The sequence below is a fragment of the Rhinichthys klamathensis genome, unplaced genomic scaffold (genome assembly GCF_029890125.1).
Source record: "Rhinichthys klamathensis goyatoka isolate OS25496 unplaced genomic scaffold, OSU_Roscu_1.1 h1tg000599l_1, whole genome shotgun sequence".
Lineage (NCBI taxonomy): Eukaryota > Metazoa > Chordata > Actinopteri > Cypriniformes > Leuciscidae > Rhinichthys > Rhinichthys klamathensis.
The window spans coordinates 147,055-157,760 of NW_026607054.1; the positions used below are offsets into that span (position 1 = coordinate 147,055).

General features: G+C 47.6%; 1 protein-coding gene across 6 annotated transcripts in view; it reads left to right on the top strand.

Annotated features, from left to right (window-relative positions):
• mib2 (MIB E3 ubiquitin protein ligase 2) overlaps positions 1-10,328 on the top strand; it is a 97,303-nt gene extending 86,975 nt beyond the window's left edge. For 5 of the 6 annotated variants that reach the window (XM_056240438.1, XM_056240441.1, XM_056240436.1 and 2 more), the window contains one exon: positions 9,601-10,328. In XM_056240438.1, the coding sequence (XP_056096413.1) occupies positions 9,601-9,842 (242 nt within the window). In that variant the 3' untranslated portion in view covers positions 9,843-10,328. The remainder of the gene's footprint in view (positions 1-9,600) is intronic. The other variant, XM_056240437.1, reaches the window with a different exon arrangement.
• Positions 10,329-10,706: the final 378 nt, after the last annotated feature.

Consider the following 10,706-nt stretch of genomic DNA (forward strand, 5'->3'; position numbering starts at 1 on the left):
GTCTGGAGACTGGCTAGGCCACTCCAGAACCTTGATGTGCTTCTTCTTCAGCCACTCTTTTGTTGCTTTGGTGGTGTGCTTAGGGTCATGGTCGTGCTGAAACACCCATCCTCGACCCATCTTCAGCTCTCTCACTGAGGGAAGGAGATGTTGGTCCAGAATTCCACGATACATGGCCCCGTCCATCCTCCCCTCAATACGATGGAGTTGTCCCGTCCCCTTGGCTGAAAAGCACCCCCAAAGCATGATGTTGCCACCACCATGCTTGACGGTGGGGATGGTGTTCTTTGGGTTGTACTCGGTGTTCTTTGCCCTCCAAACACGACGAGTTGAGTTGAGGCCAAAAAGTTCTATTTTGGTCTCATCTGACCACATCACCTTCTTCCAGGCCTCTTCTGAGTCGTCCAGGTGGTGAATGGCGAACTTCATGCGGGCCTGTACATGTTTCTTCTTGAGCAGGGGGACCTTGCGTGCGCTGCAGGATTTCAATCCATGACGGCGTAGTGTTACCAACCGTTTCTTTTGTAACTGTGGTCCCAGCTGCCTTCAGTTGATTCATCAGTTCCCCCCTTGTGGTTTTGGGATGATTCCTCACCGTTCGCATGATCAGGGACACCCCACGAGGCGAGATCTTGTGTGGAGGCCCAGACCGCGGGAGGTTGGCGGTGGTGTGGTGCTTCTTCCATTTCCTGATAACTGCACCGACAATTGATCTTTTCTCTCCAAGTTGCTTTGCGATTCTCTTGTAGCCCATCCCAGCCTTATGCAGATCAACAATCTTGTCCCTGATGTCCGTAGAAAGCTCTTTGGTCTTGCCCATGGTGGTGATGTTGGATGCTGGTTGTTTGGGTGTTGACAGGTGTCTTTTATACAGGTAACGAGGTGAGGCAGGTGTATTTGATGTATATAATTGGTTGGGATTGGGGCTGTGTCTTAAAGAAAGACTAACTGGCTTGTAGGAGCCAGAATACTTGCTGTTTGGTAGGGGGTCATATACTTGTTTTTCCTCATCAGATGGTTATCAATTTTTATAAATTCATATGATGTGATTTTCTGGAATTTTCTTTGGGATTCTGTCTTTCACTGTTAGAATGTACATATGATTAAAATTATAGATCGTTGCATTCTTTGTAAGTGGGCAACCCTGCAAAATCAGCAAGGGGTCAAATACTTATTTCCCCCACTGTATATATATACTAATGAGCCTTTCATTCAGGGGTGTCACACAAGAAAGAATGCAAGGACAATATATATATAAATAAATAAATATTTATATACACACACACATATATATATATATATATATATGTGTGTGTGTGTGTGTGTGTGTGTGTGTGTATATAAATATTTATTTATTTATATATATATTGTCCTTGCATTCTTTCTTGTGTGACACCCCTGAATGAAAGGCTCATTAGTATGCAGTCTGCTCAGGTGAGAACTGCCTAATTATTCATAAGGGGGTTGGGCCGATCCGCCCATCCGCATATTGCCTTTGCAAACAAAAAAATATTTTTCACAATTTAAAACAATCTATTGTTTTATGTGAATGATTAGGCAGAATGATTTTCAGATCAATTTGAAGCAAATACTCTAGGCGACAACATCCACTAGTCAAAAGTCTTGTGGACAGATATTTAGTATGTTATTTGTGGCCTTATATTAGAAACTTTATTTTTTATTTTTTTCAATAACCACGCATAAACAATATTCTCTCAAAAATACAAACATGTACATACATGTTGCTCACATATTATGGTAGCCCTGTGTGTGCTATATAGAGTGTAATTTCACCTGTGCCATTAATATGTTTATAAGCAACTGAAAAAAGCACAAATGTCAGAGCATGCCAAAACATCTCAAGGACCCCGAAAACACCTCAGACCCCAGAGGGTTAAGTATCATAGTATGACAGTGCCTCGGGTTAAAGAGACGCTTGCGAGCTTTCTCTCTCCCGAGTCGGCGTCATCGTTATTAACCCCGACGATACCCACCAGCCATCTTAAATAATGAATAAATTTTTATTAGGCAGCGCTGGTGGGTAAAGTATATAAGGACATGGATGAATGTGAGGGGCGACTCTCTGAGGAGGGTCGCAGCGCTGCCAGTTCGGTTGTTTCCTGCTGGTGGCCACAGAGTGATATATATGTATATATATATATATATATATATACACAAGTTTTTCTGATATAAAGATAAAGGAAAATAAAGATATAAATATGTCTGTTCTTCTGGACGCTCTGCTTTCAAGAAAACTAAGAAATAAACCAGAGGTTTCTTCCTCACCAATCTAATGTTCCTGAGACTGCTGGGCGGGAGCAGTCTCGGCCTATTAAGCTCCTCTCAGCACAAAGTGCAAAACAGAGCGTCGCCATTCGGGCTCCTCCGCAATTGAGGGGTACCTGGGTGGCGGTCGCAGTCTAGCCAGTTAGAGAAATGCAAGATCTGAGGACTGTTTTATCTCTAAAATAGCTTGGACAAAGAAGAAGCCCTGACGCCGAGGCGATCAGGCTTCTAAGGGTGGTCCCCTCTGGGGTAGGGACGGTTTTGAGAAATCGTTTCCTCTCAGCGCCCTTTGGGGTGCGACTCTCTGAGGAGGGTCGCAGCACTGCCAGTTCGGTTTCCCTGCCGGTTCGCCGTTTCAGGGCACCAAGGTGTCAGTGTCCCCAAACGAGCCTTCAAATAAGAAAAAAGAAGAGCAGTCAGTTCGGTTCCCCTGCCGGTTCGCCGTTTCAGGGCGCCGAAGTGCCTGCTTTTTCCAACGATCCTCCGAGGGGGGTCGTAGGAACTAAGCTAGTTAGAGGTAGGCAAGATCTGAGGACTGTCATCATCTCTAATAAAGCTTAGACAAGAAGTCCTGTCGCAAGAAAACGAGGCTATCAGGCTTCTGAGGGCTCCTCCGGGGCAGGGACGGTTTTGAGAAATCGTTTCTCCTCGGCGACCTCTGGGGCAGCGCTGCCAGTTCGGTTGTTCCCTGCCGGTTCGCCGTTCAGGGCACCGAGGTGTCAGCGTTCCCATACGATCCTCCGAGGAGGGTCGCAGCGCTGCCAGTTCGGTTGTTCCCTGCCGGTTCGCCGCTTCAGGGCACCGTAGTGACTGTTCAACCAAGGGACGGTTTTGAGAAATCGTTTTTCCTCTGCGCCCTCTGGGGTGCAACTCTCTGAGGAGGGTCGCAGCGCTGCCAGTTCGGTTGTTCCCTGCCGGTTCGCCGTTCAGGGCACCGAGGTGTCAGCGTCCCCATGCGATCCTCCGAGGAGGGTCGTAGAATGGTCAGTTTGGTTGTTCCCTGCCGGTTCGCCGCTTCAGGGCCCCGTAGTGACTGTTCAAACAAATCCAGAGGCCAGTCTTGAGAGACTGGTTCCCCTAGCAGAATTTCTGGCAGCGTGGAAACTACTGCCACATATTTCTCAGTGGGTCCTGCACACTATAGAAAAGGGTTTCAGAATTCAGTTCGGTTCTCGTTCGCCCAGATTTCTAGGGGTCCTCCTCTCATTGGTGGACCCCGAGCAGGCTTTGGTTATGGAGCAGGAAGTACTGTCACTTCTGCAAAAGGAGCTGTAGAAGGGGTTCCTCCTCCCAGCAGACAGCCATTACTTCATTGTTTCCGAAAGAGGATGAGGGAGGTTCCCGAGGTTTGCTTTCGGGGGCGAAGCATACCATTATCGGGTTCTTCAATTCGGCCTAGGTTTATTACCCCACAACTTTACAGTATGCGCGGATGCAGCTCTGGCTCTTCTGAGACTCCAGGGCATTCGCGTATTATACTACATCAAATATTGGTTGATCCTAGCTCAATCTGAGTTTATGGCAGTTCGGCATCGAGATGTCGTTCTGTCTCATTAAGGATGTTGGGGTTGCCTCTCAACACCAAGAAGAGTGTGCTCTGAGGACCACTTTTCTAGGTGTAGCGATTCTCACAGCCGTATTGGGGTATATCTAGGCCAGTCACTCACTGTGAAACAGTTTCAGACTGGTGGGTCTCATGGCAGCTGCGTCCAACGTAATTACTTTTGGCCTTCTGCACATGAGACCCCTGCAGTGGTGGCTCGGGACCAAGGGGTTTTCTCCAAGGGGAAATATGTTTTCGCATGATCAAGGTCACGCGGCTATGCCTTCGTGCCTCGGTCATGTGGAAGAACCTTGGTTCCTCGCCCAGGCCCAGTGTTGGGGGCTTCTTGTCGACGCATATTGCTATCGACGGATGCTTCCCTCACAAGTGGGGGCGATCATGAGTGGTTGCTCGGCGAATTGCGGACAACACACTGATGGTCTCGTATATCAGAGCAGATATCCTGTTGAGGCAGGGGCTGAGGCCCAGGGATTGGAGACTTCACCCTTAGGTGGTGGAGCTTCTTAGGGAGAACTTTGGTCAACTAAAGTCAAGTCGACCTTTCACATCGTTTGTACAACGCTTTGCTCTATTTGGTTCTCCCTCACACATCCAGCTCCGCTTGGACTGGATGTGATGTATTAGGTGTGGTTGACGCTACACCGGTACGCATTTCCCGATATCTTTGCTCCTGGGAGTTCACCCTCATTTGGAGTTTTGGATACTGTGGGCTCGGCCTCTGAGGGGGCCCGGCTCATAGAATCCGGTCTCTCGACTCAGGTCATTGAGGCCATTCTCCAATCCAGAGCTCCTTCCACGAGAAAACTATATGCATTGAAATGGAAATTATTCTCCACCTGGTGTGGTGAACGTCATTTAGATCCTGTTAACTGCCCTGTTGGTTCAGTTCTTGATTTCTTGCAAGACCGTTTCTCTGCTAGGTCATCTCCTTCTACCCTAGAGGTTTACGTGGCGGCTATATCTGCCTACCACACCCCTCGGGGGGGTACTTCTATCGGGAGAGATCCTCTTATTACTCATTTTCTCCGTGGTACACTGAGGTTGAGACCTGCACTGCACTCTAGAGCACCGGCTTGGGATTTGGCCATTGTACTTGAGGGTCTGGCTTTGGCTCCTTTCGAGCCCATTGAAGAGGTTTCAGAGAAATTCCTCACTCTAAAAACTTTATTTCTCCTTGCTATTTCGTCTATCAAGGGATTTGGAGATCTGCATGCCCTGTCGGTTGCTCCCTCATTTCTGGAATTTGCAACTGGTATGGTGAAAGCATTTCTCTACCCTAGACCGGGTTATATTCCTAAGGTCCCAGTTAATGTTGGGGGCCCAATAGTGCTGCAGGCCTTTTATCCTTCACCTTTTAATACCCCAGATCAGGAACAACTGAACCTGTTATGTCCAGTTCGGGCATTAGATGCTTACGTTCACAGAGCTGCCCTGTGGCGTAAGTCTGAACAATTGTTTGTCTGCTTTGGGTCACTCAAGAGAAGGTGCCCTGCATCTAAACAGGTAATGAGCAAATGGATAGTTGAGGCTATATCATTGGCTTATGAAGCGGCCAGTCAGCCTTCACCTATGGCTGTACGGGCCCATTCTACAAGGAGTATGGCGGCCTCTACGGCCTTAATTTCGGGTGTTTCCCTTCTTGATATCTGTAATGCGGCAGGTTGGTCCTCTCCACATACATTTGTCAGGTTTTATGACCTTGACCTCTCCACTCCAGGGGTGAGGTTGCTTGCTTCTTAGTGTGCGCAAGGACTTCACACAGAACGGGCATTTGTCACTATGGCGTAGTGGGTGTGGGGTTCCCACCGCGTCTCAAACGCAGCTCGAAGTTCCCTTGAAAGGGAACGTCTCAGGTTGCGTATGTAACCCTGGTTCCCTGAGAGGGAACGAGACGCTGCGTTTACCTGCCATACTTCCTGCATGCCCTGATCGACTTGCTTCAGGTTTTTTCAGAAGCTGGCGCGGTCTGAATTCAGGGGTGCTTTATAGTTTCCTGGTCTATGACGTCACCCGCCTATAACGTTTTCGGGCTTCCATTGGACTGATTTTACATGTGCTTCACGACATAATCACGCAGAGCGTTCCCACTGCATCTCAAACGCAGCGTCTCGTCCCCTCTCAGGGAACCAGGGTTACATACGTAACCTGAGACGTTTTTTGCTGTTTTCGCGGATCCGTGTGAATGGGGATCTTTTTGACAATGATGTCGCCTGTACACGGAAAACGTCTCAGTTTACGACTGTAACCCCTGTTCCCTGAGAAGTGAGCGCTCTTAGCGTAGCGCATCTAAAGTAGGAATGAAACTAATCCAATCCTGATTAGTGCTGCGTCATGACGTAACGTGTGACGGCAAATCCGGAAGCTACAAAGGGACGCCTGCACTCAACAGAATTCGCTTTCAGTGATGAAGCAAGTCGCTCCCAGGCAGGGGAAGGCGTGGCGAAGGGAACAAGGGTTACAGTCGTAATCCGAGACTTTCCCTTTCGAGGGAACTCGCACTGCGTCGGAACAACAATTTGGGGAACGAATACTCACTATGCCACAACGAACCCTGCCTGTGTGAAGCTGTCATAGGCACACTTGGGATGAGAGCACTAGTGTGCCTGACGTAGAAGGGATGTCCAGACTATAAAACTTTGCGAATGTGTGTGAAGTGGTCCAGCCAGCCGCATCACACACCTCCTGGATCGGAGCCCCTGAAAGGAGGGCTCTAGAGGATGCCATGCCTCTGGTTGAGTGAGCACTCACCGCCAAAGGTGAAGGCAAACTGTGTAGCCGATAGGCCAGGGAAATAGCCTGAGCTATCCAGTTGCTGATGGTCTGTTTAGAAGCGTAGAGCCCCTTCTTGGGAGACCCGAAACACACCAGCAACTGGTCTGACTTTCGCCAATGAGAGGATCTCTGAATATAAATCTTGAGAGCTCTGACAAGGCAGAGCAGATGGAGTCTCTCATCTCCCGCCATCATGTGAGGTTGAGGATGAAAAGCCTGCAGAACCGTTGGATGTGCCGTGTTAGAAGGCACCTTAGGCACATAGCCAGGGATGCAAGATAGCCTTAATTCTGGAGCAAACTCCAGGCACTCAGGAGATATAGAGAGGGCCTGAAGATCTCCTACTCTTTTTAGAGAAGTGATGGCTAATAGAAAAGTGCTTGGCCTCAGCCGACTCTAAAGGTTTGAAGGGGGCCTCGACCAGCCCTGCAAGAACCACCGCCAGGTCCCATGTGGGAACTCTGGTCCGAGTCGCAGGTCTCATCATCCGAGCCCCATGGAGGAATTGTACGACCAGCTGATCTCTTCCTAGAGGCCCATCACCCAGAGGAGTGGGACCACAGGAGGATCTGATGCGCCAGTCTGGATAGAGGGCGAGATCTCAGACCCCCCTGATGATTTGTAATATACACCACTGACATATTGTCTGATCTCACAAGGACGTGGTGACCCTTGAGGTCTGGCCGGAAACTCCTCAGGGGAGCTAGAGCTGCATCCATGCATTTGGTAAATGTGCGAGGGGAGAGAGATAGGCCGAAACGGAAGAACCCGATATTGGAACGCTTCACCCCCGAAAGCGAACATCAGGAACTTTCTCTGAGATGGAAGGATGGATATGTGGAAGTATGCGTCCTTCAGATCTATCGTGAGAAACTAATCCTCGGATTAGATTTGACTCACTATGATGAGAATAGTGAGCATCTTGAAACTGAACCTCCTCAGAGACCGGTTCAAGTGCCTTAGATCTAGAATGGGACGCGGGGTTGCGTCCCATTCTAGATCTAAGGCACTTGAACCGGTCTCTGAGGAGGTTCAGTTTCAAGATGCTCACTATTCTCATGAGGGAGGGATGGGGGGTTCCATCCCTCTTGGGAACTATGAAGCAGCGGCTGTAGAACCCGGACTCCCTATCCGGCGGAGGAACACGCTCTATGGCCTCCTTTATAAGCAGGGAGTTTACTTTCTGTTTTAATACCCGACCCTGCTCTGGGTCGACTGCAGTCCAAACCCTCCTGTTGAAATTCGGTGGGCGGAAATCGAAGTCGAGTCTGTACCCCTTCTGAATGGTACGCATGACCCAAGGAGAAATATTCGGCAGGTTTTGCCATGCTTTGAAATATTCTACCAAGGGAACCAGCCTCTCAAGGCTGATTTCGGGTATTATTCAAGATTCGTTCTCGATCCCCTGAAGCGGCTCTACGGCAGGGTTTAGTCGAAAACGATTCTCGATGTGTGAAAGCGAGCGCTGCAACCACTCATTCGCTGCAAACCAGGAGCTCGGCTCATAATGTGTGCAGGCAGCCCCCTCGAGAACTGCCCATGCTCCGCTCCCAGAAGAGTCAGATGATTATTTCACCTTTTTAATTCCTCAGAACTAAATCCAGCCATAAACTGAATAGCCGCGTTTCCATTACCCTTCAAATTGAAATTGCGCAAATTGAAATTGCGAATAGAAAATACGCCCAATGGAAACACATCAATTTTGCAAAAACTTCCATTTATCGCAAAAAAGTTTTTCTGCTTGCATGAGGGGTTTTTCAGGCAATTCGAAAAAGAAATATTTAGCAAAACTGCAATGGAAACAGTTTTTGCTCATTTACACTCACCTGACGTAGATGGAGCGGTATGTTTGGACAGAAGACAAGACAGAGTTCTTTTATTAAACTCATAAAACACAAAAGAATTACAGGAATACTGGATGCTAAACTTCAAAGAAATGCCACAATCAAGACCTGAAAGCAGAAATGAGGGAGAAACACCAGCCGCTCACAGTATAAGGGTCTTTCCTTACCATTAATGCTTGGATAACACACACACGTCTCCTTCGATTAATAGTAATGGCCAGTGCAGTGGCTGGGATATACATAAACCTACCAACATCTGTCGCCATGACTTTTGGAATGACTTATCGCGAGAGGAAAAAAATTGCGTTTTAGTTGCATAACATCAGTTAATGGAAACGCCGTCATTTCGCAATCGTTTTTTGTCGACAAGTTAAGTTTCTAAAGTTTTGCGCAAATCTGTAATGGAAACGCGCCTAATGATAGGCTGAATTAAAATGTCTAACTTCTCAAGCCAGATAATATTATTAATTTATTTAACCGATCTCATAATCTACACGTTGCCTCTGTACCGCGAGATACGAGCCGTTCATAATACTTGTCGCCTTTCTTCCCTCGAGAAGAAAGTCAATAGGGCCTCAAGCCTCAAGAGCCGACTGTGCATGCCTCGCATCCAAACAGTATCACACACCCATCGCGTGTGTCACCTCCCGAAGTTTAACGTGGGCAGGAAGACATGTTTTCAGCTGTGCTTATGGTAACAATTCAAGTTCCTACAGGACAAACAACACCAAATAGGACAGACAGTTGTATACAGAGCGCTTGCTGAAGAGCAAAAAGCTAACTCTGTTGTGTGCCGGCGTCCCTATGTAGCGTTCGTGAATGCCGTCACACGTTATGTCATGACGCAGCACCAATCACGGTTGGATTAGTTTGATTCAGACGTCGTTACGACGCAGTGCGAGTTCCCTCTAAAGGGAACTTTTTCATTTTAAGCGTATCGTTGCCATGTAAATGTACCCATAAACAACATTAAAAGCTGGATTCTCCCCACAGGGGGGCTTTAAGGAAATAGCTTTACAGTAGCAGTATTTAAGACTCTAGAATATGTTCTCATTCGCTTTTACGTCCTGCAAGGAACCAGGTGTTTTATCCCTTTCCTGACTAACTCCTGCTCTTCCCTCTTCCCTCTCTCAGACCAGACGGAGGTGGAGTGCAGCCCGAGCTCGGAGAACTCAGAGCAACACAACCTGCTGGAGCAGCTCCAGTCTCGGTACCGGCAGATGGAGGAGCGCATCACCTGCCCCATCTGCATCGACAACCACATCAAGCTGGTGTTCCAGTGCGGGCACGCCTCCTGCATCGACTGCAGCGCCGCGCTCAAGACCTGCCCCATCTGCCGGCAGACCATCCGCGAGCGCATTCAGCTCTTCGTCTGACCCGGGCTTCGTCTGACCCGAGCTTCATCTGTCCCCGAGGAGTCGATTCAAAATCAGCCATGGATGTGTGAAAATCCATTCTGGAGGATTTGGACCTTGTGTTTCCGAGTAGCATGAGGACGTCTGCTGCTCCGACTGGCTAAACATCTGTAACTACAGTATTATGGAGCGAAGAGTGAAGCGAGATATGAAGTCAGATTTGCGTGATATAAAGTCACAATTCTGACTTTTTTTCTCACAATTGTGTGATATAAAGTCAGAATTGCAAATACAAAGTCACAATTGCGTGATATATATCACGTAATTGTGAAAAAAAAGTCAGAATTGTGAGATAAAAAGTCGCAGTTACCTTTTTTATCCTGTGGCGGAAACAGGCTTCCATACAATTCTGACTTTTCTCGCAACCGCAAATTTATATCTCGCAATTGTTACTTTTTTCTCCGAAATATGAGAATCAAATTCGCAATTCTGACATTCCTCGCAATTGTGAATTGTATAACTTATTCTAATTAGAACAATTTTAACTCCCAATTGCGAGAAAAGTCAGAATTGCAAATTTTATATCTCACAATTCGGACTTTATAAATCACAATTTGCAAGGTTTTATCTCACATTTCTAAGAAAAAAGTAATAATTGCGAGATATAAATTTGTAGTTGCGAGAAAAGCCATCATTTAGGATGCGATTGAAATCATCCGTGAAATTCCATTCTGGAGATTCGGACCTTGTGTTTCCGAGTAGCATGAGGACGTCTGCTGCTCCGACTGGCTAAACATCTCTAACTACAGTATTATGGAGTGAGGAGAAGTTCACTGGCTCATGCGAGATCAGCTGATATTCTCCACATACCCAGCATGCAACGTT